The sequence below is a fragment of the Perca flavescens genome, chromosome 3 (genome assembly GCF_004354835.1).
Source record: "Perca flavescens isolate YP-PL-M2 chromosome 3, PFLA_1.0, whole genome shotgun sequence".
In the NCBI taxonomy this organism is placed as follows: Eukaryota; Metazoa; Chordata; class Actinopteri; order Perciformes; family Percidae; genus Perca; species Perca flavescens.
In genome coordinates this window covers 10,008,654-10,036,022 of record NC_041333.1, presented here as the reverse complement: position 1 = coordinate 10,036,022, position 27,369 = coordinate 10,008,654, and the positions used below count along the sequence as shown (strand labels likewise).

At 42.5% G+C, this 27,369-nt stretch overlaps 4 protein-coding genes across 4 annotated transcripts; 3 read left to right on the top strand and 1 right to left on the bottom strand.

Moving 5' to 3' along the window:
• Positions 1 to 486: 486 nt before the first annotated feature.
• nup88 (nucleoporin 88) lies at positions 487 to 3,668 on the bottom strand. Its single transcript, XM_028573239.1, has one exon. The coding sequence runs from the start codon at positions 3,496 to 3,498 to the stop codon at positions 1,270 to 1,272; it is 2,229 nt and encodes a 742-aa protein (XP_028429040.1). The 5' UTR covers positions 3,499 to 3,668; the 3' UTR covers positions 487 to 1,269.
• On the top strand, positions 3,454 to 9,284 carry psmd8 (proteasome 26S subunit, non-ATPase 8). The gene is made up of 7 exons (XM_028573240.1): positions 3,454 to 3,648; positions 4,956 to 5,028; positions 5,129 to 5,231; positions 5,343 to 5,508; positions 6,462 to 6,562; positions 7,546 to 7,657; positions 8,455 to 9,284. Exons 1-7 carry the CDS (start codon positions 3,469 to 3,471, stop codon positions 8,590 to 8,592), a joined length of 873 nt encoding a protein of 290 aa, XP_028429041.1. The 5' UTR covers positions 3,454 to 3,468; the 3' UTR covers positions 8,593 to 9,284.
• Positions 9,285 to 10,531: 1,247 nt separating this feature from the next.
• bet1l (Bet1 golgi vesicular membrane trafficking protein-like) lies at positions 10,532 to 14,377 on the top strand. The gene is made up of 4 exons (XM_028573452.1): positions 10,532 to 10,629; positions 12,301 to 12,386; positions 12,710 to 12,766; positions 13,629 to 14,377. The coding sequence occupies exons 1-4, from the start codon at positions 10,593 to 10,595 to the stop codon at positions 13,794 to 13,796; spliced, it is 348 nt and encodes a 115-aa protein (XP_028429253.1). The 5' UTR covers positions 10,532 to 10,592; the 3' UTR covers positions 13,797 to 14,377.
• A 3,110-nt stretch (positions 14,378 to 17,487) lies between these two features.
• Positions 17,488 to 24,910, top strand: exosc5 (exosome component 5). Its single transcript, XM_028573801.1, has 6 exons — positions 17,488 to 17,686; positions 19,374 to 19,487; positions 20,589 to 20,710; positions 21,096 to 21,236; positions 21,964 to 22,053; positions 24,723 to 24,910. Exons 1-6 carry the CDS (start codon positions 17,587 to 17,589, stop codon positions 24,816 to 24,818), a joined length of 663 nt encoding a protein of 220 aa, XP_028429602.1. The 5' UTR covers positions 17,488 to 17,586; the 3' UTR covers positions 24,819 to 24,910.
• Positions 24,911 to 27,369: the final 2,459 nt, after the last annotated feature.

Sequence of the window (27,369 nt, the reverse complement as noted above, 5' to 3'; positions counted from 1 at the left end):
AGCTAGTAGATGAAGAGGAGGACTGAGTAGCGACTAATGTAAACATTGTTGTGGCTTATGTCAGTTAAAACTATGAAATGAGGAAATCACCTTAAACTGAATCAGATAGGCAGTAATTTGTTATATCATTTTAGGAATATATGTATGAAGTGTCTTTTTTTTCTTCTTCCTTTTTTTTTAACCCCCTCATCCCCTCCGAAATATGACACCTATGCTCACAACCCACTGACCTGAGAAACACTAACAGGGAGCAATACATAAATTATCTACTTTTATCTTTAAAGTTTGAATGATTTTTCACACAAATCAGTATTTCATTATAGAACATGAATAACACATTTTCACCTTGACTGTACTAAAGCATATCGAACAAGAATGAATCAGAAATTTATTTCAATATGCTTTTTTTTTTATTTGTATCTATGCATATAGCAATTTATTTGTGGAAAAAAAATTAAAAGTTGAACAAAAAAATTATTCCTCAAATTCCAAAACTGCAATAATAGCTGCAAAAAAAACCCCAGTGTGTTCGCATTTGAACAAGGTGCTGCAGGTGGTGGAGTATGAATGACAAAAGAGTTCATGGATTTTGGTAAATGTAGACATTTAAAAGGCAGTTTGTGTGAAACCATTAAAAATGATTCACAGGTTGGTCCTCAGAGACTAATGTTTCACTTACTTTGGGAGTTTTGACACATGCATGCATTGTTAGCAATTAAAAATAACTGGAATACTAAAAAAAGGTTGAAGGGTAGGTCTTTACCTATCCTTCAACCTTCCTTTCTCTGCTTTTTGGGGGTTTCAAATTCACTTGTAAAATAGTTATTGAAGTAATGTGTCACACATGAGTAAAGACTGTTACTGAGATCTTTAATTTTTTTTTATTATTTAATCCAAAAAGTAAGCAAAACATGTTGAAAGGCTCCAAACATGTCCCATTGTACCAGCCTGTCCATGGCATATTCTGCTCTGGATAAAGCACTCAAACGTTAACATTTAGGAACAGTGATGTAAGAAATATGCAACATGTCGAAACCGATCGTATCCCTATTAAGAGACAAACAACACGTAGTATCAAAGGTAAAGTTATATCAGCGAATATAAAATATCTTTCTATGCAAATACCAATTCCACACGTGGCACATTAACTCACGAGTGGCGCACCCACTCCAGCTTCTCGTCACAAAAAGGCAGATTTAATAACAATTGAGCATTTGAATTATGTTCCCTATGTTTCTGCAATGCATGTCTACGGGTTTTCTCCAGCACTTAGAAACTGAAATGGTTTTTGATGTCTTTGATCTGTTTCATCATGTCCCCAATTTGCTGTCCCTGTTCTCGGAGGACATCCTGAACAACCTTCTTCTGGCTGGCGTTGAGGGACACTGTGGTCCTGGCCGCAGGTGCATCCTTGTCCACTTGAGTCTTCTGGTACTCCATCTTCATGTTCACCTGTCGGATGCAGTTGGTCAGGTGTTTCAGCTGATCGCTGATGCTCTGCAGCTCCTTCTTCATATCCTTCTCACTGTTTGACAGTATGGGCAGCTGGCTTTGCAGGCTGCCCAGCAGGTTTTTAACCCTCTTCATAATGGCTTCCTGGCGATACTTTGCGTCTTCGTACTTATCAGCCAGCCTCTCCGCTGCCTCTCTCAGACTCTTCCTCTCCTCCCGGCACACAGTCAACTCTTCCAGCTGCTTGGCCTTCTGGCTCGTCAGGAGCTTCACCCGTCTCTGCATCTCTTCGCGGGCCATGTCCTGCTTGAGAATGTACTCCTCACGGAAGACCTGCGTGGCTCTGCTGAGGAGCTGCAGACACTCCGGGGGCGGCGGCGACGTGTCCTTGTCCCCGGCCTTCAGCACCAGAGGATTGGTGGAGCCGCGCGCCAGGATGTTGCGGATGTGCTGCTCGAAAGAGTCGTCGGCCATCCCGCGCAGGGGGGAGCTGCCCGAGCCTGGACCCGGATGGGAACAGAGCAGGGGAGGGGAGGGAGGCCGGATGGAGCTCAGCAGCGGCAACAGGATGCACTCGTAGGTGCTGGTGATGCAGACCATGGTGGCGCCCAAGGAAAGGTCGGACACAATCAGAAAGCCACAAACTGGAGCCGACTGGCTGGTTTGGAGCGGTCTGGTACACAGAATGTGCTCCACAATGCAGCGCTTCTCAGCAGCCAGCTCTTGGAGACTGTCCTTATCCTCCTCGCCTGACTGGAGGAACTTCTGCAGCTTGTTGACCCAGATGAGCCCCACGCTGTGCACGCCTGCTTCGTGGGTGCAATGATACCGGTGCTGGCACAGGGGATCTCTGTGCAGTCTGATTGGGCAGGTGAAATCAAACTCTTGAGGCTCTTCGTCCTCCCCGGTGGCTACTTTGAGGGTGAGCTCCAGCTCAACACACTCAAACACATAGAGGGCCGGCACTGCCTCTGTGCCTCGGATCCACTTCTCCACCGCCCCCGCCTCTTCCTCTTCTTCAGACTCCAGCACCACACAGTGATACAGCGTGCCCGTTTCTGTGGCGATGACCAGGATGCTGGGCGCACAGGGCAGGCAGAGGATGGCGCAAGCATCGTAGCCATAGTTATCCTCTGCCGCGGGATACATCGGGAGGGGTCCGACGGGTTTGGTTAGACTCACACCATTTGCCTGGCTCGTATAGCTCACATAGGTCTCCCCGTTTTCGTAGAGGATGTACAGCGGGTAGACCAGCTGATCTCTGGAGCGATGCGCCGCCGGCTGCCGAAGGGGGGACGAAATCGGCCCGAAGTCGAACGCCACGGCTATCTCGCCGAGAGACGCAGCGTAGGAGCGGACCGGAGGCTGACCGCTGCCGTCATCATCCGACTGGGACACTGACAGGACTTTGGCGGGCGTCTGGGGCGACTTCAAGCCGTAAAACCTGATGGTGTTGTCGGACGTGAGGAGCACCAGGTGGGGCTCGTCGGTCTCGCTGGGGTACCACGCCGCCTGCCGCAGACTCACCGACGCCGAGCTGGTGAAGAAGCGCTCCGCCACCGGGATGGTCTTGCAGTTGATTTGGCTGCGTCCGCCCTCGAACTCGGACCTCTTGCCCCACCGCTGAGGAAGCTCCAGCACCGAGACGCCCCGCTGGCCTACGAGCGCGACGTGGCGCTGAGTTGGACTCAGCAATACCTGGCACAGTTCGAAGAGAGGAGGGTTGATGCACAGCAAGGTCTGGTAGTTCCCGCTGCCGAGACTCTCATCTGTGTTCATCTGTCGCAAGTTGGTCGTGTAAAACACGCGGTCTGTGTCGTCCCACACGAACAAGTCCCCACCCAAACAAAAGGTGAGGTTTTTAGCGAACCCTCTTTCATTTGCGTTGGCTTTCGGATACAACTTCCCTCGTATTTTTTGGAAAATAGTATGGTTTGGTAAGTCGTTCAACCACCGTTCCGTGCTGCTTGCCGCCATCTTGATCCAACGTCTGGTCTCAAGTAAACCGGTCCGTCCATGGCAACAACAGTGCTTCACGACAGTCATTTAACGTATTACGGTGGCCGGTGTCGTATATTTTGCAGAATCACCATGGCGTTGAAAGAGACTGCGGGGCTGTATGAGACGCTCAAAGCAGAGTGGAACAAGAAAAACCCAAACCTGAGTAAATGTGGAGAACTTCTGAGCAAACTTAAGGTAAAGTCGCACATCAAATCGTCGTTTTATTTCTATGAGTCCAACCAGGAACACTGCCTATTTAGAAGCGCCAGTGCTGTTAGCAAATGTAGCTGGCTAAGCTAGCCAACTTAGGCTAGCCATGCTAACGTTGTGTGTAGCTAGAGTTTTCTATTAGGTAACGTTAAACTTTAGACACCTACAATACTATTAATTTTAAGGTGATAACACTGCGTTTTCATTTGTTAACTAGCTACAGGTTAGTGTTTGGCTGATAAGTCAATTTAATAATTTTAAGATTTCTGTCACGACAGTCAGAAAACAGTCAGTGTTGCTAACGTGACGTTAACGTACCGTTGGATAATTCATTGTCAAACTAGTTTCAATCTGGAACTGACATCTTAGCGAAAGATAATTGCTGTTGAACTTGTTAACGTTATGTTTTATTTTCCAAAACATCGTGCCGTCACAGGAAGAGCTGACAGCACGTTTGATTCAGTTATGAAAGACAGATATATGCAGGTCTAGCTAAGTAAAAGTAGCAATACCACAGTGTACAAATAGTATGTTGCTAGTAAATGTCCTGCTTTCAACCTAATGTTATTACTTAAATAAACGTACTTAAGTATTAGTATCAAAATACACTTAAAAGTACTCATTATAAAGTTGACCCTATTTCAGAATAATATATTACTGTATTATAATTATTGATGCCCTTACTTACATATTGCAACCGGTAATGGTGGGGGTCATTTTAATTACTTAATACACTGCTGGGTAACTACATTTATAAAAAAATATATCATAATTGTGGCCAGGTTAGCTCAGTGGGTAGAGCAGGCACGCATATACTTCGAGGCTCATGCCTCGACGCAGAGGTCCAGGGTTTGAGTCTGACCTGTGGGTTTGAGTCTGACCTGTGGGTTTGAGTCTGACCTGTAATGATTTCCTGCATGTCTTCCCTCTCTCTCTGCCCTTTCACACCTAGCTGTCCTGTCAATTAAAGGCAGAAAAGCCCAAAATATATAACCCCCAATATATACAGTATATCATAATTCATTAGTTCACTTTGTATTAATAATCTGACACTGTAAAGTAACTAAAGCTGTCAAATGTTGCGGAGTAAAAAGTAAAAATGTTGCCTCAAATGTAGTGGAGTAGAAGTAGAAAGTAGCATTAACTAGGAGAAAAAAAATGTTAAGTACGAAAACTTGATTAAATGTATTTAGTTACCATCCACCACTGATGAAGAATTATGATGACAATTCGGATAACACAAGCGACACATTTTAGATTTTTAGAAAATGACGTCAAACTTATTTTTACAGGTTTCATTACTGGAGCTGAACTTCTTACCTACCAGTGGGTCCGCGCTCACTAAGCAGCAGCTCATTTTAGCTCGTGAGTAAAGCTGACCGACAACATTCATATTAACCATGTTTAAGTGTGTGGCGTAGTAGAAGATGTCTCTAATTTGGACTGTTTTGTGTCTGTGTTCCAGGTGATGTCCTTGAAATTGGAGCCTTGTGGAGTATCCTCAAGAAGGACATCCCGTCCTTTGAAAGATACATGGCCCAGCTAAAATGTTACTACTTTGATTACAAGTAATGTCACCTTTTTCGTTTTTTTTATGTGTACAGTTTGGGATTTAGCTACATAGGAGTAGTCACTGGGCTTTTCTAACATGGCTCTTTCTTTTCCTTTTTGTCATTAAGGGAAGAACTGCCTGAAGCTGCCTACATGCACCAGTTACTTGGACTCAACCTGCTCTTCCTGCTCTCACAGAACCGCGTGTCTGAGTTTCACACAGAACTGGAGCGACTGAGCGCACGAGATATTCAGACCAACGTATACATCAGACACCCAGTGTCCCTAGAGCAGGTGCTGCAATTTACCCCTGGACAAAGCACAAATTCAGCGTTTGATATTGCCTTGTTGTTCTGCTGTGACCAGGTATCTAGGGTAAAATGAAAGTAGCGCATCCAATTAGTAATTTGTACCCTCAAATCAGTATCTTCACATTATCGGTGCAGTAGGAATTGGTTGTGGGGTGTGCAGTCGATTAGGGGGGGAGCACCTAGAAGTTTATTGGCAGGCTACCCTCAGATTATGGAATTCATTCCTTCAAATTATCACATCACCCTAGTCCCGCAGTGCCCGAACTATCTCCACAGCGCTGCAGAGGAAGGTCTGGCAATAGAAGTATACACTCCTGGATAGGAGAAAAAACAGTCGGGGCTTTTGCATTTCTTTAAAACCAATCAGTCGTCTTGGGCGGCGCTAAGCTTTGGATGCAACGATGGTGGCTCTGCTAAATAGTCTCGGGAAGGAACTCGTTTTGGTGGAACATTTGCACCCCGCAAAAGGAAACGCCACATACAATATTAAATCAAGTTAACTGTCGACACATACAGCGACGTGAGTTATTTAAATTAGCTGGATACGTGGTTGAACCTCACATCGCGACGTTTCAGCACTCCATGTTTACTTTTGGCGGGCCAGGTTTGACTGCTATATGCAGACATGCCTCTGGAATGCATTGTAAATGTTGAAAATCTTGTCATAGACAATCTAAATGGGTCACTAAAATGTATTACAGTTTGACTTTGTGCTGAGATACATTGATGTTGCTATCTGTGATATGTTTTACTCACAAATTATTAATTCAAAGGTACAAATTACAAATTAATCGCCGCAAATTATCAACATTTACCCCCCAGATAAATGCAGGGCTCTGTGGAATTCTCTATTTACATATAATATGAACATTGTGTCAAAAAATAACTTGTGTAAATACCCGCATGATGTTTAATATCCTCTCCTGGCCTTTTCAGTACTTGATGGAGGGAAGCTACAACAAGGTATTTCTCGCCAAAGGCAACATCCCTGCTGAGAGCTACAACTTTTTTATAGATATTCTTCTCGACACAATTCGGTAAGAATCAGTATGGTAACCATGCTTACTATCATTTCTGCACTTGTTTCATTGATAGTCATTTACGTGTGCTTTTATAGCCAATGCTGTTTATTTTCCCTGTGAAAATAATTTGTATATTTTGGTCAAAGTCCAAAAACATCTTGTGGTTTTGACTTTTTTTTTTTTTTTTTTTATACTATGGCCATGGAAAAATACTGGCGTATGTCATGATTGGCCGACAGTCCACGAAAACTCTATCGGGACCCCTTCAGCATAGTTATGGTCAGCAGTTAAAACACCATTCTAAATTTGTGACAATGCTTAGCTGCAGGTAACCAGTCTGTTTTACGTTATAATCCTGTGGAGTAAACCGTGTTTTCAAAAAAGCAGACTTCTTTTCTGCAGCTCAGAGCGTGTTATTGAAGTTAAAAAAACTTAAACTTTTCTGAAAAAAGAGTTATGATATGACCGGGTGCTCCCTGTTCAGGGAACTCTTTGTTTTATCGAATGTTAGCAGCGCTCTTTCTGTTCTTTCTCTAGCTCGCTCCACCACTTTGTTTTATCTAACGTTGGCAGTACTCCACATAGTGCTCTAGCTAAGATACTGTAACAGTAGCTGTTATAGCAACAAAAGAAGCTCTCTGCTGCTTTTTGGAATAAAAATGCTGCCAGCTTTTTTTTTTCTCACTACAAAAGCGCCTTAGTCAACTTTTTTTTAAGGGTGAACATAGCCCTACTAGTTAACTAAACATGTTGACAAAAGCAAATGTAAAATGGGTGACAATTGAAATACAGTGTCCCTTTTCTTTCCCATGGTAAGGTGTCTTGATATAGAACATGATGGACTCTGTGAAGGAAACTCTATCTCAGTAGACCTCTGTTTATTTTATTATCTTTAATCATGATTGTGCTGTAATCGGCAGGGTGCAAAAAAATAACGTGATAAAATGACATCATCTTCTAATGATAACTTTAACTAAAACTGACCTTTTCAATTGCAGTGATGAGATCGCAGGCTGCATAGAGAAAGCATATGAGCAGATCCAGTTCAGTGAAGCCACCCGTGTGCTTTTCTTCAGTTCCCCAAAAAAAATGACAGAGTATGCCAAGAAGGTATGTATATTTGAATTTGGGAAGCAAACATAAATTATGTTTTATTTTAAGTAGTATGCAGAGATTACAAGAAGAAAACATGAAATTGTGTCCACCTATATTCTCAGTCATAGGCAACTGACTTATTGGGATTTTATTTATCTGAAGAAATGACAGGTTATCATGAGGGATGGTCCCTAAAACACACCAACAATTTAATGCAAACTGAGTACAATTTAGTTTCACTTTGTAGGTGTCATTAAAATTGTTTTTTCATACTCCGTATACAGCAGATACAATTTGTATTTACCTTGTGCTGGCAGAACCTGAATACGTGTGTCATTTTACAAATGTGAAAAATAGTTGCAACAGCCTGTTGGGGTATATTAATAATATTTTGACCATTAAATGCCTTCAGGAAGACCTATATTGGTCTCAAATTTGAGGTGTGTGGGTGGCTAGCGTGGCAGGCCCCCTCATACTATGCAACTGACTAGCTAGCAGTCCTTACTGCGAGTGAGATGCCTCACTCTGTAGCTAAAACAGAGAGCTCAACACACAGGGTGAAAAGAGGAGCTGACGCAATGAGCAGTACAACAAATATATGGTGTTTTTTTTTTTTTTAAATGAAACCATGTAAACCTATTCTGATATAACTTCTAAATACAATTATAAACCTGAAAATGAGCATATGAGCACTTTAACTTTCAGCTGTTCTCAAACAAGTTTTTGTCATTTAATTTCCATAATTGAAGCAACATTCCATCCTTGATTCTTGTCTACAAACAGCCCAAACTGATTGTTCATTTTCATTTCAGAGGGGATGGAGTCTGAGCCCAGATGGCTATTACTCTTTTACCACTCAGCAGCAGCGGACAGAAGAAGTGACCATCCCCTCCACGGAGCTGGCTCAACAGGTCATCGAATATGCACGACAGCTGGAAATGATTGTGTAACGCGCCCCAGGAACACACTCCGACACACACGCCGCTGACCCAGCGTACACCCAGTCAGCTCAAATGCAGTTCCTCTGAGGAATATGACTTTATTGATAACCAGAGTGGTTGATTTATTGCCCATACCTCAGAAATCAATCCACATGTATTTTTTTTTCCTGTATTCCACTTATCTGCAGGTCTTCCTGTCTGGAAGTTAGCTTTTAATTTAAAGATGGGGAACAATACTAAAAATATGTGATATCACAGGTCACCATTCAGCAATTGCTACACGTCCGCCATTATTGAAGACATTCAAGGGTTTCAATGTTACAGTTAATTATTTCATCCAAGATGCCATCTGTACAACATCAAATCTGAGCCTTTTTTATGAGTTATTCAAAACAAGAGTCCAGCTACTACATTTAATACCCTTGGGGCTGGTTTATTTTTTTTTATTATTAAAACAACAACAAGGAAGTTAATTACAATCCCCACCATGTGACTCTGTGTCACACAAAACCATCAACTCCCCATCCTCCCCCAAAGTCACACAAACTCTTTTTGTATACAAAGTTAATTTTTTCCTTAGTAGAGCTCACAGAAATGTATTGCCCTTACCATGTATCCTAGCAACTGACCGAATTTCCATTGAACTTTAGAGTGTTTTCTAAATGCAAATCTTTGTCTGCAATAAACGATACCTAAAATAATCTTTTTGAACGACTGGTTTCAAGTGTTTACACTATGACTGACTTTCCTAGGAGACAAATCAGTTTTTAGGAACTAATCACTTTACAACAGCATGCAGCTGGTGCAGGATTTAACCTCCAAACAAAGCCTGGCTCTAGGTGGGCTGCCGTGACCGGTTAGAGAGGGGAAGATACAGTACGCAGCAACCACAATAATAACTATTAAAGAACTATGACTAATACCCATAGCAGTGGGTATAATGGAGCATTATGAGCAGTAGCAATAAGGATAGCAGTTATTATAGAACAGATGCATAATAATTGTAGCAGTGGGCGTTGAGCAGGACCACAGCAGCAGATGCAGCCAAGTCCACTGGTAGTCTAAACCTATAGCAGCAGAGCTAAGGGCTGGTCCAACTAGCTTTATCAAAGATAAGTTTTAAGTTTACTCCTAAATGTGGAGACGGTGTCTTGCCTTCCGAACTGAAACTTGGAGCTGGTTCCACAGGGGAGGAGCCTGATAGCTTGCTGTGAGGGCCAAAGGAACTACTTTAAAGTATTACAAGTAAAAGTGGTTACACACCAACCAGACGGCCGACCCTCGGCAGAAAAGCCAGTGGAAATGATCAGTCGCGTCCCCGAGGTCCAACGGCCGATAATCGGCCCCGTGTGCCCCGGGCTTAAAAGTACTCTGATGAATAAAAATCCTCCCATTTTAGAAAGTGTCAAGGATCCAAACAGTTGTGTGTTTAGTGGTCTAATCATGTCAGCTGGACTCTTAGCTAGCTTGGCTAGTTTCATTTATAATAAAACATCAGATTTTATAAACTACATGTGTTTTGTGTGCAGAAATCTTATTGTGTAAAGTAACTAGTAACTAAAGCTGTAACATGAATGTAGTGGAGTAAAAAGTAGAATATTTCTCTCTGAAATGTAGCGGATTGGAAGTAGAAAGTGGCATGAAAAGAATAGACTCAAGTAAAGTACCTCAACATTTGTAGGCCTACTTAAGTACAGTACTTTTAGTTACATTCCACCACTGGTAAAAAGAAACAGATATGTAACTGCAGTTCCTAAGGAAAGTTCCTAGAAGTCTAAAGTAGCATGGAAAGAAAATATTCAAGTAAAGTACAAGTCGCCTTTCTAAATTTAGTACTTGAGTAAATGTCCTTAGTTAGTTAAATCGGAAAACTGAGTTTGACTAGAGATAAGCTGACTGGATGTGATGGAGAAACTTCGGAGACAAACGGAAACTGTTGTTCCGGTTGTACCCGGGGGGGGGGAGTGGCCGAGGTCACGTGAATCTATCAAACTGGTACACAGCTGATCATGACGTCACTCGTCAACATGGCGGACTGGAATAGAGGTATGTATTTTTTGACACGTACTCACTTGTAAATATTCAGCCATTAACAGTCTCCAGCAGTACATTGTTAAAGTTACCCATCAGAGTGTTTAACTAGCGGGAACGTTAACGTGCGCTAACGTTACCTCACTTAGAGACCAACACCTCTCTTATCCAGGGTTCGAAGTTAACATTTTTTGGTCCACCAGTCAAATGGCAAGTAAATGTTTAAATTTAAACAGCCACTTAAGAAATTACCGTTGTTTGTTTTTTTTCGACTGGTGAGTGAAGGGAATCTACCCACTAATTGCATATTTTACCAGCGTTTGGCTAGTGAATGGTGCTAATTTTGAACCCTGGTCTTATCTAGCTAGCTAACTAGCGTTAGCTGAGGAGTTTAGCTAGCTGTTTGACAGTATTGTAGGTTAAGCTAGCTGTTCTAATATCCCACAGGTTTTGACTACTATAAATAAAGTTATACTCAGTCCAAACTGAGTTTGTTCCAGATATGTGGAACATACAAACTGGACGCTGCTTCTCCATGTTTAGTTCTGACTGTGGGGACAGAAAGCATGACTACTGTTACAGTGGTTAAGTCTACTGAAGATAAAATGAGATGCGAGACTCGTAAACAGTCTTTATTTTTAGGAAACGTCTGATGAGCTCACGGTAGCCTGTAAACCCACCTATGCAACACTTAAAACGTAACCCACTGTATCTGCTGCGCTACATCGGCAGCTGCTGTGCCATTCATCCGAAGCTTTGACTTTAAAAACGTTACACAAAAGTGCTTTACTTGGACTCTAGGTCAGAGACGTGATACTTTAATTGGACTCTAGGTCAGAGACTTGATACTTGGACTCTAGCTCTGAGACGTGACTTGAGACTTGATGTGGCTCTAGGTAAGAGACTTGAGACTTGACTTGGACTCTAGGTCAGAGACTTGAGACTTTACTTGGACTCTAGGTCAGAGACTTGAGACTTTACTTGGACTCTAGGTCAGAGACTTGACTCAGAGACTTGAGACTTGATGTGGACTCTAGGTCAGAGACTTGAGACTTGACTTGGACTCTAGGTCAGAGACTTGATACTTTACTTGGACTCTAGGTCAGAGACTTGATACTTTACTTGGACTCTAGCTCTGAGACTTGACTCAGAGACTTGAGACTTGATGTGGACTCTAGGTCAGAGACTTGAGACTTGGCTTGGACTCTAGCTCAGAGACTTGGCTTGGACTCTAGCTCAGAGACTTGATACTTGACTTGGACTCTGTAGCTCAGAGACTTGAGACTTGACTTGGACTCTAGCTCAGAGACTTGAGACTTGACTTGGACTCTAGCTCAGACTTGAGACTTGACTCAGATACTTGAGACTTGACTTGGACTCTAGCTCAGAGACTTGAGACTTGACTTGGACTCTAGCTCAGAGACTTTAGATTGGACTTGGACTCTAGCTCAAATACTTGAGACTTGACTTGGACTCTAGCTCAGAGACTTGACTCAGATACTTGAGACTTGACTTGGACTCTAGCTCAGAGACTTGAGACTTGACTTGGACTCTAGCTCAGAGACTTGAGACTTGACTCAGAGACTTGAGACCTGACTCGGACTCTAGCTCAGAGACTTGTGAGCATCTCTGCACTAACCACATTTCCAATCTCCTTTCTAAGCCAGTGTGTTTGTGCGTTGCCAGGTCATGGCTCTGTGGACGACCTGCTGGATGCTGAAAACAAACGGCTGGCTGAGAACCTGGCCACCAAAGTCTCCAGACTGAAATCTGTAAGTCCCAGCAAACGGTCCCTCTCTTCATCCTGCAGGTTCATCACTTCTAAGACACCTGTTAAAGGTTTTTAGTCAGAAGGGATTCTTCAGACTGTTGATTCAGTGTGACCAACAGAGAGGCAGATTCCTGCTTTTTCTGTCCTGGACCATCCATTGTTGTATGTTTCTTTCTCAAAATCTGCTTTTAATGTCCTCTCTTCTGTCTGTAATTGAGCATGAGATGATGGAAAGATTAATTTGATGTCATTAATCATTCTATTTCTAAAACAATAATGAAAACTGCCATTTGAACTGCTCTGTCGTGTGTCTGACTCCGACAGCTGGCGTACGACATCGACCGAGAGGCTGACGATCAGAACGAGTATCTGGACAGCATGGTGAGTCCATCCAGTCTATGAAGATATACGTATGCATATAGAGCTGGTTTCTGATTGGCTGGCAGGTGTCCATTTAAATCATATGCATCATCTGTACTTTCTCTCAGAGGATTTCTTCCACCTGTCTTTGTGACTTTCTTTTAGCATTTCAACCACAACAACATATCCCATGATACATCAGTACACTTTTGAAGCCTCATGGGAGATGAAGTTGTTGAATGGCAACCAAATGATTTAGTTTTTATCTTCGTAAAAGCCTCTGTCTACACTGTGTGACTTTGAGACCATACTAGACAATAAAAAGCCTAAAGACTGGAGTGTGTGAAGAGGGAGAGAACATCCGCGTTTTGAGTCTGTGTGGATTGTTAAATATGATAAAGTAAAAGTGCATCCTTTCTGTCAGAAGTGACTGGCATCTGTGCAATAAATACACCAGCCCTTTTTGCACATAGCACTTTCATTCTTACAGTCACTTTTTAAGATGCCGTATTGTCTGTACAGTCATATGTGTCCTTTCCTTGTGTCCTAAGATGTCGTATGTTGATCTTATGTTGATTTTATGTCTATTTTAGTATGGTGTGTGCTGTTAGGCAACAGATTGTAGCACTATGCCCAGGACAAAATTTCCCTTGGGACAATAAAGTCTATTCTATTCTATTAAAAAGCGTATTTCCATACATCCTCTGGATTTGAATGCAGTTTTTAAATATGTGAAAGGGTTATGTTCAAGCTAAATAGGATGTAATAATAACAACAGGTTGTCTCAAATATAGGCCGATCTCTCTCTCTCTCTCCAGTTAAGGTTTCTAACAGTCCCTTCATTATCTTTTTTTTCCCCTCTCTCTTGTCCTTTTCCTTCCAGGACTCAAACTTCCTGAGTGCGACGGGCCTGCTGAGCGGCAGCGTGAAGCGTTTCTCGACCATGGTCCGGTCCGGCAGAGACAACCGCCGCATCCTCTGCTACGTCTCCGTGGGCCTTGTCCTGGTCTTCTTCCTGCTTTACTACATAGTCTCCAGGATTCAACGCTGACGGGGGGGGAAACCCAGGATCAGCCAGGAGCTGGTCCTGATGTGGAGCTGAGACTAGAGACTCATATCTGATAGGTTGAAATCATCTCTGTGGTTCTCCTGCGCAAGGAAAAGACATTTTTTCTCTGCGTCCCCATGAGAAAACATTTAGTCGAAGCATTGAAAGTTACCAGCAAAGGGGCGGGTGTCGGCGTTAGCGGGGGAAACGGGGGGGCGTGTTCATACCAAAGATGCTGGAGTCTATTAAAAAAAGACTCCAGCACCACCTTTTGTCGTTAGGCTCGTTGGAGATCAGCCAGGCCCGCGCAGAATTGACCACCCAACCCCACCCTCCCAATGCATGCTGGTTAGATTTGTGTCCGTCATGCACACGTGGGCAATGATGACCTCACAGGAGCCAGGCGCCGCTGTAGCTCTCCACCGACTACGTGATGGGAAACACCCGGCTCTCAACTGATCTAACAGCTGATTGGTTCAGAATTGACTCAACACGAGGGCGTTTCATATCAACGTTTATTTTATTTTTTATAGATTTGTGTTGTCTTCATGTCGACCATGAACTTGCTGTCCTTCCGGGTCAAAATTGAGTTTGACTTTTTTTTTTAATGTTTTTGACACGGTTTTTTTTTTAAGTGCTTTTGACACTTTAAAAAAACTTTTTTCTCATTTATTTTAACGCTTTTCTTGTCTATTTGTCAGGACACTGTTTTGATACCATTTAAACATTTTTCCCAAATGCTATAAAATGTAATAAAACACCCAAAATGCAATGAAAGTAATCATTAATTTGACCTGCGAACAATGTTGAATGGCTTCCATACAACGTACATCCATGCATCCATGTTATTTCTTTTTGGCAATTTGGTTTAACCCATTAACCCATATTTCTGATATAAAAAAAAAAAGTTAAACCGGTCAAATTTCCGCTTTAACAGGCGAGGCACCGCTCATCTCGAACGAGCCTAACGTCTGATGCCGCCAGGAAGTGGTAAAATGGGCAAAAAGAATGTGGTGGTGAAGAAGCACTCATCCCAGCTCGAGTGTGATAGTCTGATGAACCTGTCAATCAAGACAAACTTGCCCCCAAAATATCAGTTTCATTAGAGAGCAGCTATTGGCTGGTCTTCGGAGCACCTGGTGATGTCACCATGTGTTGAAGGACTGTCAGTCAACTGTTTTATCTTCATGTCTTATTGTTTGCGTTAGCAAATAGCTCTTGTTAGCAACTCATTTTATTGATCCTGCAGTCGATTGACAACAGGCAAATACTGTTCCATTTGTTGGCGGATGTCGGATTTTGCCAAGGTCAAAGTCGGGAGCGCGCCCCCATGAACTCGGATTTCTGAGCCCGGAACTCCGACGACATGGCTGCCCCGTGCATCAACAGCAGTAAAAGCAGTATAGTTTATTAAGACTTCTGTCTTTTTTGAGTCTCGCTAAGGCTGTGTTTTAAACACAGTCCTGTCCAACTTGTATCTTTGGACATGTTGGTACGCTGTTTTTATGCACAAAAAACAGCGTAATGCGTTGTTATAAACTGGTATTGCTTAGAATAGCTAACCTGGATACAGCAACCCCACAATAAAAAAATCTGACTTGTTAAATAGTTTATTTCTTCTTCTTTTTTTAATACATTTTGTCGACTTATTAAATGGAACGCATTCAACTCTGGTGTGACGTCATTCCCAGCTCCGGTCCGAGTTACACCGTATACTGTAACATGTGATTCTTTTTCTTTTCTTTTTTTTTAACCCTTAAACATCACTGTGTCCAGTTGTGTTTTATATTAGTTTGATGAGCAGTTTTAGCTCAGTGTGTGTCACGCCTGTTTGATATTAAATGTTGGGGACCTGTTTTGATTATCGTTACGTGGACATTTTGTATAATGATCACGTTTTGTATTTTATTTTTATTTTCTATCCCACATTCAGTTTCATTGTGCACAGCAGATCACTGCTGAAAGGGACTGGAGGAGATTTAAGAGAGTTCAAAAGAGTTTCTATGTCTTAAGTTAATATTCCAGTCTGGACTGCTAATCAGACATCACATACATTTATTATTATCATTAATACAAAAGCATCAAATGGTTTTAATTGCTCCTTTTTACATGATTCATTTAGGTTCTAGGTATTATGTGAGGTTTACTAACAATAATTTATGACATTTATACTACAGTGTTCAATTAAAAAAAAAAAAAGATTTAACTATCTATCATTATATGTATTTGAGTGGATTATTTTCCAGGAGACCAAACAACACATTGCTCCAAAAGCGAGACAAAACTCACCAATATTCTCAGCACATTTTGATAGAAAATCTTCAGTGTCTTGACAACCACAACAGAAATTTAAATCAATGTCTCTCTTATATCCTTAACGTCATTTTTTTCAGCTGGATAGAGTTTATGAATGAGTTTAAAAGAATATATAATATATAAACTACCAACAGAATATTATTTTGAAACCAATATTCCACGAAGAGGGATACAGTATGTATTTATACAAAATCTCCCTGTCACCCTCCATGCTATTACCAAAGATTCCTCAACCAACTTTTTTTCTCAGCTACTAATGGATCTTTTATTCTAAACACATTCATAAGTTAGCAGAAGAAAAACGTGACAAAAAAAGAAAAAGATGACAAAAATACACTTTTTTCTGTTACTCCAGAGGTGTACAATCCCTTTAACTGCACTGTTTATTTCATTATTCTTAATTATGAAAATAAACACACACAAATGATCATTATCAGCTGTTCCAGCTGTCCAACTGCAAATTTCATCATGACAAGAGGTTCGCAACTTAGAAACAATAAAAAGATGAGCCCTGGTCCTTTGGCTGCATGGCTTCTGTCAAGCCACCTCCTGTTCCGTCTTGTTTACTCCCTATACTGCTTTTAAGCTATTGTTCATTTAGTTCACTCTTCTAACATTGTTCTTTTTTATGTTGGTTTTACCATGCAAGTTGTTTTATCATGTTGTGTTTGTTATGTACTTTTTATTTATGTAGCCTGATGTTTCATTGGGAGCGTGCCTATTTTCCCACAGCCCTATGTTCCCACATTTCTAAGAATTTTCTTTTTCACTGAAAATTAGGCCCTATGTTCCCACATTTGTAAGATTTCTTTTTCAAAATTAGGCCCTATGTTCCCACATTTCCTTTTTTTTTATCTCCCTAACCCTAAAACATGTTGTGGGAGGATAGGGCTTAAATTTAAGGGAAATGTAGGAACACAAGACCTAATTTTGAAAATGTCCTAGGACTGTGGGAACATAGGGCCTAATTTTAAGAATAATCTTAGAAATGTGGGAACATAGGGCCTAATTTTCAGTGAAAATAAAAATTCTTAGAAATGTGGGAACATAGGGCCTAATTTTAAGAATAATCTTAGAAATGTGGGAACATAGGGCCTAATTTTCAGTGAAAATAAAAATTCTTAGAAATGTGGGAACATTGGGCTGTGGGGACCCCATTTCATCTATGTAGCGAGGCATGCTTAACCCCATCTGACCTGGTTGTAAAGCACTTTGGGCCTGCTTATGCTGGTTTAAATGTGCTATATAAATAAAGATGACTTGACTTGACTTTTGTCTTGCATTACAAAAAAATGATTAGTATGTTTAATGTCATTACAGAAACAAACTGCAGTGTATGAGAGTTACTCATTTCTCTGAGCTCTCTCAGACCGCTTCTTCTTATGTCATCAGGAAGGGCCCTAAGTAGCAAAACAGATTGCGTCACTCGCCAGCGACAAACTAATCTCGCAGCGCAGTAACCAGCGTAGCAGGCAGCATGATGGAAGTGTGCGGCTCTTCAAATGTCACTCTGAGAGAGTTTGGCAGTGAACAGAGCCTACTGTCTCGACCCGACGGTTCAGCTTCCTTCATACAAGGTAACGACTCAGAAATAGGACTCCGAGCCGCGCGGTGTTCCGGCTGTGAAAGGCAGCTAGCAGCCGGACTCTGGCTGTTGTTAGCATGCTTAATGACGAACGGCGTCAGGCAAAGCAGAAGTAGCATGTGTGCACTCAAGTCAGAAGTCGGATTGTGTAACGTTAGTTTACTGAAGTTCAACACTTATTCGACCCTATATTTGTCTAATCACTCTTAACCTCAGCCAGATACAGTAGTCTTTATGACTTACCATCAGTGGTGGAAGCTGTGTGTGTGTGTGTGTGTGTGTGTGTGTGTGTGTGTGTGTGTGTGTGTGTGTGTGCGCGCGCGCGTGCGTGTGTGTGTGTAACTCTGTTACAAGTAACTTCACGTTCAAAGCCGTGCATACTTAAATTACCAAAAGTAATCATTATGCAGAATGGCCCATTTTAGATTCATATATTACTGGATTAAAAGTATTGATGCATTAATGTGTAGGCTACATGACCTTAATGTTGCAGCTGGTAAAGGTGGAGCTAATGTTAATTAATATGTATATCACTGGGTAGCTTAACCTATAATAATATATCATCATGATTTTTTAAGATTATGTTTTTGGGGGCTTTTCCCTTTATTAGATAGTGACAGTGAATAGACAGGAAAGGGGGAGAGAACGAGAGGAGATGACACACAGCAAAGGGCCGCCGGTTGGATTCGAACCCTGGGCCGCTGCCAAGGACTTAGCCTACATGGGGCGCACACTCTTACCGGGTGAGCTAGAGGCCGCCCCATACAGTATATCATAATTTATTAGTTGGTTTACATTTTGTATAACTAGAACTGGAGTTCAATTTGGTATTAAAAGCAGTGGAGGAAAAGGTCCTAAAAGGTGGTTTGAGTTCATTATATCTGGAATATGTTTTTGTAAAAGTCTTGTCACAAAGAAAGTTAAACCAAACCATTGCTTTCAGTGTTAACTTGTTTTTAAATGTTTAAAGCAACAGAGGATAGAAAGCTAACAACACAAGAATTAAAAGTAGAGTGAGGCCTCTTCCTGCAGCACTCCGTCTCCCCTCTCTGTTGCATGGGCAATGCATGCACAGAACAGCCAATAGAACGCTCTCTCTCTCTCTCTGACATGACCTGTGATTGGCCTAAGTGTCCTGTCACGGCTAGAATTTCGAAAGCCTGAAAACAGCCAAGGGAGGGGGGTGCAGAAGTCTAGTTTTCTCTCAGTCCACTTGAATTACAATATATCTGTCCAATCTGTGTTTTCTGTCGCACGACTAAAACAACTTTTGAACGTACACACGTTCCACCAAAACAAGTTCCTCCCCGAGGTTATTTTGCAGAGGCACCGTGGCTCCGTCCGGCGCTTAGCACCGCCCAAGACGATTGTGATTGGTTTAAAGAAATACCAATACACCAGAGCACGTTTTTCTGTGTAGACTAGCCAGACCCTCCTTTGCAGCACTGTGGAGGAAGGTCTGGCAACACGAGACCATTTCCTCAGTGGCACGCCTTTTCAGCGCAATAAACAGTGAAAGGTTTCCGCTGCTCTATGCTTTTCTCCCTTCTAAATTATTATTTGTTGCCGTCTATAATAATAATGTTTTTAAGTTGCGCTCACGACAAACTATAATTTCCCCATCTAGATCAATGATGTATGTCCAGGTGCATAACGCTGTCTTTTGTTGTCATGTGAAGGAAACACAAGTGTGTTGGCTGCAGCGTACGGACCAGCGGAGGTCAAAGTCAGTAAGGAAATCTATGACCGGGCAACACTGGAGGTGTTGATACAGCCCAAAGTGGGACTGCCAGGTAAGTGATTATCTCTCATTATCAGCTTTTATTGGATGTGTTTATTGGGACTCCAATGCAGTGATCATTTATTCTTTACTGTTCTAGCATTTTGTAGCCTTGTTAAAGAACGTACTTTTGGCACCTGAACTATTTAATGTCTCGTTTGATTATAGACCTTATTTCACGGCAGACATGTTGACATGTCATAGTAGGAAAAGCACAGGTGTATTCAAAACCATTAAGGATGGCTGCATTCCACTTAGGAGAGGCCCTGGTATTGTGCCTGCTGACTCACTGAAATAGCTTACACTTGATGGAATTGAGCCATCATTAAGGTTCTCAATTTCAGCTGTGCTTTTCTTACTATGACAAGTCAAAATAGGCTCGTTCGAGATGAGCCAGGTCTGCGCAGAATCGATTACCGGCGATCGCCGCCCAATGCGTGCCGGTTAGATTTGTGTCCGACTTGATCCCGACTTGCTCCAACGTCACGCACACGTGGGCAACTATAACCTCACGAGATCAAGGCGGCCGCAGTTCTGAGACGCAGGCAGCGCAGTTGCTTTTCACCGACTGCAAGTGAAACTGCTGTTAGATCAGCTGATCTAACAGAACGTGTTGTGTGGCTGGTAGTTACGTTTAGAAGTCAGAGAGACTAAATCTGTTCAGATTACTGATCATCCACAGTGTGTGTGTTAATTAAAATCAGCAACAGATCGCACGTAGAGCACTTTGAGAGCTACTCTGTCATAATAAAAACAACCGGAAACTGTGTACAAGCTGGTCTATGGGTCTGATCACATTTTATTAAATCAGAATCGGACCACACCGTTTCTGTGACTTCCTGTTCAGCCTGAAGGCTGCCGGAATCAGCTGGAAACTGTCGAATGCTGTAGTTATAAAGCATGTGTATAATATACATGAAAACATGTCAAGCTTCTTGACGGGACAACAGGTAATTGTAGGCACACTTTGGGCTTTCAGGAGGCTAGTAGTTGTTCATTTTACAGCCGTTCCACTTTTACTGTGCAAAAGCTGCCATACCACAACACACCACAAGGTGGAATGAGTGCGCCAGTTTGTTTCCAGTCTGACCCCAACATTTCTTTATTTTCCCAGGCGTAAGGGAGCGAGCGCAAGAGCAATGTGTGCGGGAAACCTGTGAGGCATCTCTGCTCTTGTCCCTTCACCCTCGCTCCTCCCTCACTCTCATTCTTCAGCTGATACATGATGACGGCTCAGTATCCTTCACTAAATGTAGACTTTTATCCTTTTTTTAAAAAATTTTTTTTTTTTATTAATCCCCAGTGGGGAAATTACCATGTTTTCACTCTGTTGTTGGAACACACTACACACACACACACACACAGACCTGAAATACACACACATGCTCAGGTCCTATACATGCACTAATGGAGAGATGTCAGAGGGAGGGGACTGTGACTGCTCGGTGTGGGGTGGGGGTTGGTGACTTGCTTAAGAGCACTTTGGCAGTGCCCAGGAGGTGAACTGGCATCTCTTCAGCTACCATTCCACACTCCGTAATTTGGTCCACACAGGGACTTTTTTTCAAATTTTTATTTAATTTATACTTTTTTGGAGTGTTGTTCCTGACCGGTTCCTCAGCTCCTGTCCTGCTTTTTGAACGCTGCCTGTGTGGCTCTGATGGACGCGGGCCTGCCCATGAGTCGCCTGTTCTGCGGGGTGACCTGTGCCATCGACGCAGACGGTCAAATCATCACAGACCCCACCGCAGCTCAGGAAAAGGTACAGCCGAGGCTTGTGTGTTTGCGTCTTGATGTCAAGGTACATCAGTCTGTTTTTAGTCGTAGACTAGAGATTATTGATGCAGTTGTGAAAGCTGGCAACCTTAAAGCTAAGGAGATGGCATCAGCATCAACGTAACTAAGTGTTGTTCTAGAAACCCTCCTCAGGAACTACAGTTAGATAAATCGATTCCTTTTGTAGCAGTGGTGGAAGGTTACTAAGTACATTTACTCAAGGGCTGTACTGACGTACACATATAAAGGTACTTGTACTGTTCTTGAGTCCTTTCTTTTCATGCCACTTTCTACTTCTACCCCGCTACGTTTCAGAGAGAAATGTTGTACTTTTTACTCCACTACATTCATCTGACAGCTTTAGTTACTTTGGGTCTGGCTAGTCCACACAACATTCCGGAATGGGAGAAAAACGTCCTCTGGTTTATTGGCATTTCTTTAAACCAATCCCAATCGTCTTGGGCGGTGCTAAGCGCCGCAAAGAGCCGCTGCAAAATAGTGGTGCAAGACAGATAGCCCAGCTGGCGGTCTGGATTTACCCTGCGGAGATCTGAGGAGCAGTTAACCAGAGTCCTCAGAAATCCACCGCAATTTAGAACGCCAACACAAAGCGAGAGGAAGGTAACTCAACTCTTGTGCATGTCCTCTCAGTACAGTCAGCTCTGTTGGGACGCACACTCAACGTGTTCAATTGTGTTCTTGTCTGTTTCCAGGAAAGTCGAGCGTTGATGACCTTTGCCATTGACGCCACAGAACGCCGAGTGATGATGTCATCAACCAGAGGATCATTTTCCGTTCACGAGGTCCGTAAATGAATGAGCAAATGTACAACATTGTCAAATTTAGGCTAGGGCTGGGCCAAATGGACTAAAAATCAAATCTCAGTATTTTTCGGCTGAATGGCGTTTCACAATATATGTATCTCTGTATTTCTTTTTTTTTTTTTTTTTTTTTTTTTTTACAAAGTGGGAGATGTCACACACACTTATCAAAACGGACTGTAATCAAAATAAAATGCAAGGACAGGGTTTTCTTTTGAAAATATACAGCTGCAGTACATCTAACATCTAAACTAAATAGCCTATATTTAAAAAAAAGCCCTATCTCTCAGACAGCTCCTGTAGCTGTTTTCAACAACAATAACAGACTTGATTCAAAGAGACAACAAAGAGCGACGGAGGAAGTCTGATGGACTGAAGTGTATGCTACAACAACTCTCTTTGATCATGCAGCCCATTGTTACAGTACAATCCTCTGGTTTATCCACTGGAGTCTCTACTCACTGAGTGACGGCCGACTTATTATGAACGTGTCCAGCGCGAGTTGAATGCGATTCGGCTCCTAAGATTTTTCTCATGAGAATGTCAGCAGTATTAAGGCTTCCATCACGCGAACACTTTAATATTAACAGAGAAAAAAAAGAAAAGTTTTTTTTTTTTTTTCTAACCGTGTTCCACTTCCGGGATTGCCGCGGACGCTTGCATTTTCCGTTAACCTTCCTCTTTCTTTGTGTTGGCGTTCTAATCTCCGGTGGATTTCTGAGGATTATGGTTAACTGCTCCTCAGATCTCTGCAGGGTAAATCCAGACAGCTAGCTAGACTATCTGTCCAATCTGAGTTTTCTGTTGCACCACTATTTTGCAGCGGCTCTGTGCAGAGTTTAGCACCGCCCATGACGATCGCGATTGGTTTAAAGAAATGCCAATAAACCAGAGCACGTTTTCCTCCCATCCCAGAATGCTGCGTGGACTAGCCAGACCCTCCTCCAGTGCGAGGGTCTGGTAAAGCGGGACTGTGTATGTAATGGATGTATCGTCGTCTCACACGCTATTACTTCTAGAACTGAAGATATTCGCATCCAGTAACTGTTGCGTTCTGTTTTCGCGTGAGAGGAGAGATGCACACAGACTTTACAGAAGAAATGGGTCACGTAACGCAACATTAAAACTAAACTAATACTGTATCTGAAGTCTCTTTTATATAGACCTTAGTGGTCCCCTAATACTGTATCTGAAGTCTCTTTTATATAGACCTTAGTGGTCCCCTAATACTGTATCTGAAGTCTCTTTTATATAGACCTTAGTGGTCCCCTAATACTGTATCTGAAGTCTCTTTTATATAGACCTTAGTGGTCCCCTAATACTGTATCTGAAGTCTCTTTTATATAGACCTAAGTGGTCCCCTAATACTGTATCTGAAGTCTCTTTTATATAGGCCTTAGTGGTCCCCTAATACTGTATCTGAAGTCTCTTTTATATAGACCTTAGTGGTCCCCTAATACTGTATCTGAAGTCTCTTTTATATAGGCCTTAGTGGTCCCCTAATACTGTATCTGAAGTCTCTTTTATATAGACCTTAGTGGTCCCCTAATACTGTATCTGAAGTCTCTTTTATATAGACCTTAGTGGTCCCCTAATACTGTATCTGAAGTCTCTTTTATATAGGCCTTAGTGGTCCCCTAATACTGTATCTGAAGTCTCTTTTATATAGACCTTAGTGGTCCCCTAATACTGTATCTGAAGTCTCTTTTATATAGACCTTAGTGGTCCCCTAATACTGTATCTGAAGTCTCTTTTATATAGGCCGTAGTGGTCCCCTAATACTGTATCTGAAGTCTCTTTTATATAGGCCGTAGTGGTCCCCTAATACTGTATCTGAAGTCTCTTTTATATAGACCTTAGTGGTCCCCTAATACTGTATCTGAAGTCTCTTTTATATAGACCTCAGTGGTCCCCTAATACTGTATCTGAAGTCTCTTTCCCGAAATTCAGCCTTGGTGCAGAATTACAGCCACTAGAGCCAGTCCCACAATGAGCTTTCCTTAGGATGTGCGATTTCTGTGTCTGTAGCTACCGAGGAGGAGAGAGGGGGGGAGCAAGGTGGATGTTGGGGGTGTAGCCTTGACCAACTGCCACTTTGCTCGTTTGAAAGCCATGATGTCGCTCTCTCTCATGGGTGGGCCAAATTCTCTGGGGGGGCAAAGCAGAGAAAGGGGAGGTAACCTTTCTCTTTATGACCTCATAAGGAGAAGATTCCAGATCGGCCCATCTGAGCTTTCATTTTCTCAAAGGCAGAGCAGGATACCCAGGGCTCGGTTTACACCTATCACCATTTCTAGCCACTGGGGGACCATAGACAGGCTGGGGGAACGCATATTAATGTTAAAAAACCTCATAAAGTGACATTTTCATGCCATGGGACCTTTTTAAACTATATCGATATAACATATTGTGTAATGACATATCTCGTTTGAAAATATATCAATATAAGGTCAAATATTGACGTATCACCCAGCCCTAATTAGGGCTTGTGATCTTGTCTAATGTGTTTTCCAGATTTGTTGTTCCAGGAAAGTTGCGTTTTGTCGTCATTGTGCGAGCTCCGTCAGTGATGTGCTTCAGGTCGGGTGATGGTGAGATGATTTTTGGACTTTTATCTGAAGTCTTACATTTTAGTTTTTCTTCTCCTCCAGCTGCAGCAGTGTATAGCAGTCAGTCAGAAAGCATCAGAGAAGATCTTCCAGTTCTACAGAGACTCAGTCCGCCGGCGATACTCCAAAACCCTCTGATGAAGAAGCAGCTCTCCTTTTTTTTTCACTTTTTTTATTTTCTAAACGATGCATACAAATACTGATGTTTTAATAAAATATGAAGTAACCACTTTGGGCTACCATTGCTTCAGTTCAGTTGTGTGGTGAAGTGAGGTTTACATTTGGATGTTTGTCAGAAGACCAGATTGAATGAGTCAAGTCAGGGTGTGAAATACAACGAGGAAAGATGAATGTCAAACAAGTGCATTTATTGGGATTCGTTGATTTTTTTTAAATTTTTTTTCTTCTTTCAGTTTAATATTTACATCTAATACAAGAATGTGGACTAATAAATCTCCTAAACCTTTTTAACCTTAATGGACTACCTAAAGAAGTGATACAAAGTAAGACAAATCCGACCGGAGCCCCGTCGAGGCAACCTACACGAAATGATCACAGGTAAATCACTAATCGGGGGTGGGGGGGGGACAGCTGTGACAACAAAGGGGTTATTTAGTCATTTGTCCAGTGGAGACAGAGGATGGTTCAGTGGATTGTCAGCACTGAGTCAGTGCAGCTGGATCACAGCACGTCAACAGTGATGCTGTAGCTGACCAGGGTTAGACTCTGCGATAGCACAGGTGTCTCTACATACACCACTTCCTGTCCCCAGAACATATTATCAGCTCAGTCTTGATACAACACTGGGTTAGCAGAAAACTAAGTATTTGAGTTATTTGCAGTTCAGCTGGGGACTTTATAAAAACTATATATCTAAATAGAAAATGGCAACTTTTATCTTTATTTTTTAATGTTTACTCACTGCTTTGTTATTGGCACATTTAAGTTCAAACCAATATGGCCAGAGTTTTATCTTTTTCCTTCTTTTATCAGAGCTGGTTTTTTTTGGCAATAATCCAGGACCAAATGAAGGAAGTGATCGAAGTTTGGAGCAGGTTTGTACGTGGCACAAACCACAAACTGGCCGTGCAGGTTTCTGTCGTGACCCAAATGGAGATTTTGCTGACTCATGCGTCACGTGGCTGAGCACTGAGATGTCTTGCCAGATTACTTTTTGCAACATTTCTTTAACCCCCCTTTGCTCGTCTGCACAAAGTGTGCAAACTGTGTTTGCCTACATAAGTTGAAGGAGACAACTTAATTTTTCAAGTTTGCCCATACTGCAAGAAGCAAGTTCCTGAAAGATTTCAGTCGTCTTTTTATTTTTTTTTGGGAGGAGAAACCAGCAGAATCTATATTTGGAGAGCGTGGAGTAGCAGCCTGGTTGTTTCTTTTAATGGAACAGCTCATAAAAGGCTCATTCTTAGAGTTTTTTTCTCCCCATATTTTTTGGCACTTTTCCTCACCTGTGTCATGATGTCCTAGCACTGGATAGAGAAGCAGCTCCTTTATTTCTGTATCTAGAGCCAGTGTTTCACATCACAACCTTGCATTTCATTTGAAATCCCCTCATTTGTGTTTTATTTTGTTATATAATGGCACTATATGTATTTTTGTGTATTTCAACATAAAGGTACAGAACTTGGCATCATCAAACAAAGCAGAATCAGTCCTTTCTGCAGGTAAAAACAATGAATGATGCTGAATGTGAAATCAAGATGGATGAATGATGCACAGGTGCAGTTCTCTATCATATCGAGACCGTCTCTCCACTGTTACGTATTCCATATGTGAGGGGAATAATCCCCAACGAGGTCAGGTGCGTGGATACTTCTTCAGAACACACCGTCTTTTCCGGCCACGCGCCCGTGGTTATCTATAGACCTGGCGTGGTGGAATCACTGATAGCCAGACCGGAAACCGTCTCCGAGCGGCCTAAAAGCCGGAGAGATGGATCTCACTTCTCTTATTTGATATCTCTTCGCTTGAAACTGGGAGCTGTTCTTGGCCCTCCTTCGTGAAGGCCGTCTCAAAGCTGTTACTCCTGCCCCGAGGAGCTAGGATGGAGGAGGGATCTCCGAGGAGCTATGAGCGAGGAGAGAGCAGCTTTCCTGGAAGCCGTGCAGCTGGAAGCCGTTGCTAACTCCGCCCATACAGTGGAACAAATCGCGTGACGCTGGGGGGGGGGGCGTGCCTGGGTAGCTCATCACCTGGTAGAGGCGTGCGCCCCATGTACAGAGGCTCAGTCCTCACTGCAGCGGCTGCAGGTTCAATTCCGACCTGTCATTCCCCCTCTCTCTCTCCAATTTCATGTCCGAGCGGTCGTATCAAATAAAGGCCTAAAATGCCCCAAGAAATCTTGAAAAATAAAAATTAATGTGACGCTTCAGAGGAAAGGACGTCTATTCCGTCTAAAAACACATTTCCTCGTTCCCTCTCTCCTCGCGTGATTACCTCGAGTCTCTCCTGTGCTTCCTCGAGGAAGGGAAGCAAGTGGAGGAAACGGGGATGCAAGCCCCTGTCTCTTCGCTTAGAGTACGTAACCGATCGTGTTTCCCTTTGGGTCCTTTGCTCTGGCCAAAGGTGTAGCAAGAAATGCTGGGTTCTCTGAGAGAATATTGTTTCGAGCCTGTCATTTAAAAAAATCAAATAAAAAACAGACGCTCTGGGGCTTCCCAGCTTTTTCACC

Excerpts from the sequence above, each read along its gene's own strand:
- nup88 (XM_028573239.1), bottom strand. The coding sequence starts at position 3,498 with ATGACTGTCGTGAAGCACTGTTGTTGCCATGGACGGACCGGTTTACTT.
- bet1l (XM_028573452.1), top strand. The coding sequence starts at position 10,593 with ATGACGTCACTCGTCAACATGGCGGACTGGAATAGAG. Across the intron at positions 12,387-12,709 it reads AAGTCTCCAGACTGAAATCT|CTGGCGTACGACATCGACCG; the intron begins GTAAGTCCCAGC and ends TGACTCCGACAG. Across the intron at positions 12,767-13,628 it reads ACGAGTATCTGGACAGCATG|GACTCAAACTTCCTGAGTGC; the intron begins GTGAGTCCATCC and ends TTTTCCTTCCAG.
- psmd8 (XM_028573240.1), top strand. The coding sequence starts at position 3,469 with ATGGCAACAACAGTGCTTCACGACAGTCATTTAACGTATTACGGTGGC. Across the intron at positions 5,029-5,128 it reads GCAGCAGCTCATTTTAGCTC|GTGATGTCCTTGAAATTGGA; the intron begins GTGAGTAAAGCT and ends TCTGTGTTCCAG. Across the intron at positions 5,232-5,342 it reads TGTTACTACTTTGATTACAA|GGAAGAACTGCCTGAAGCTG; the intron begins GTAATGTCACCT and ends TTTGTCATTAAG.
- exosc5 (XM_028573801.1), top strand. The coding sequence starts at position 17,587 with ATGATGGAAGTGTGCGGCTCTTCAAATGTCACTCTGAGAGAGTTTGGC. Across the intron at positions 19,488-20,588 it reads GCCCAAAGTGGGACTGCCAG|GCGTAAGGGAGCGAGCGCAA; the intron begins GTAAGTGATTAT and ends TTATTTTCCCAG. Across the intron at positions 20,711-21,095 it reads TGATACATGATGACGGCTCA|CTCCTGTCCTGCTTTTTGAA; the intron begins GTATCCTTCACT and ends CCGGTTCCTCAG.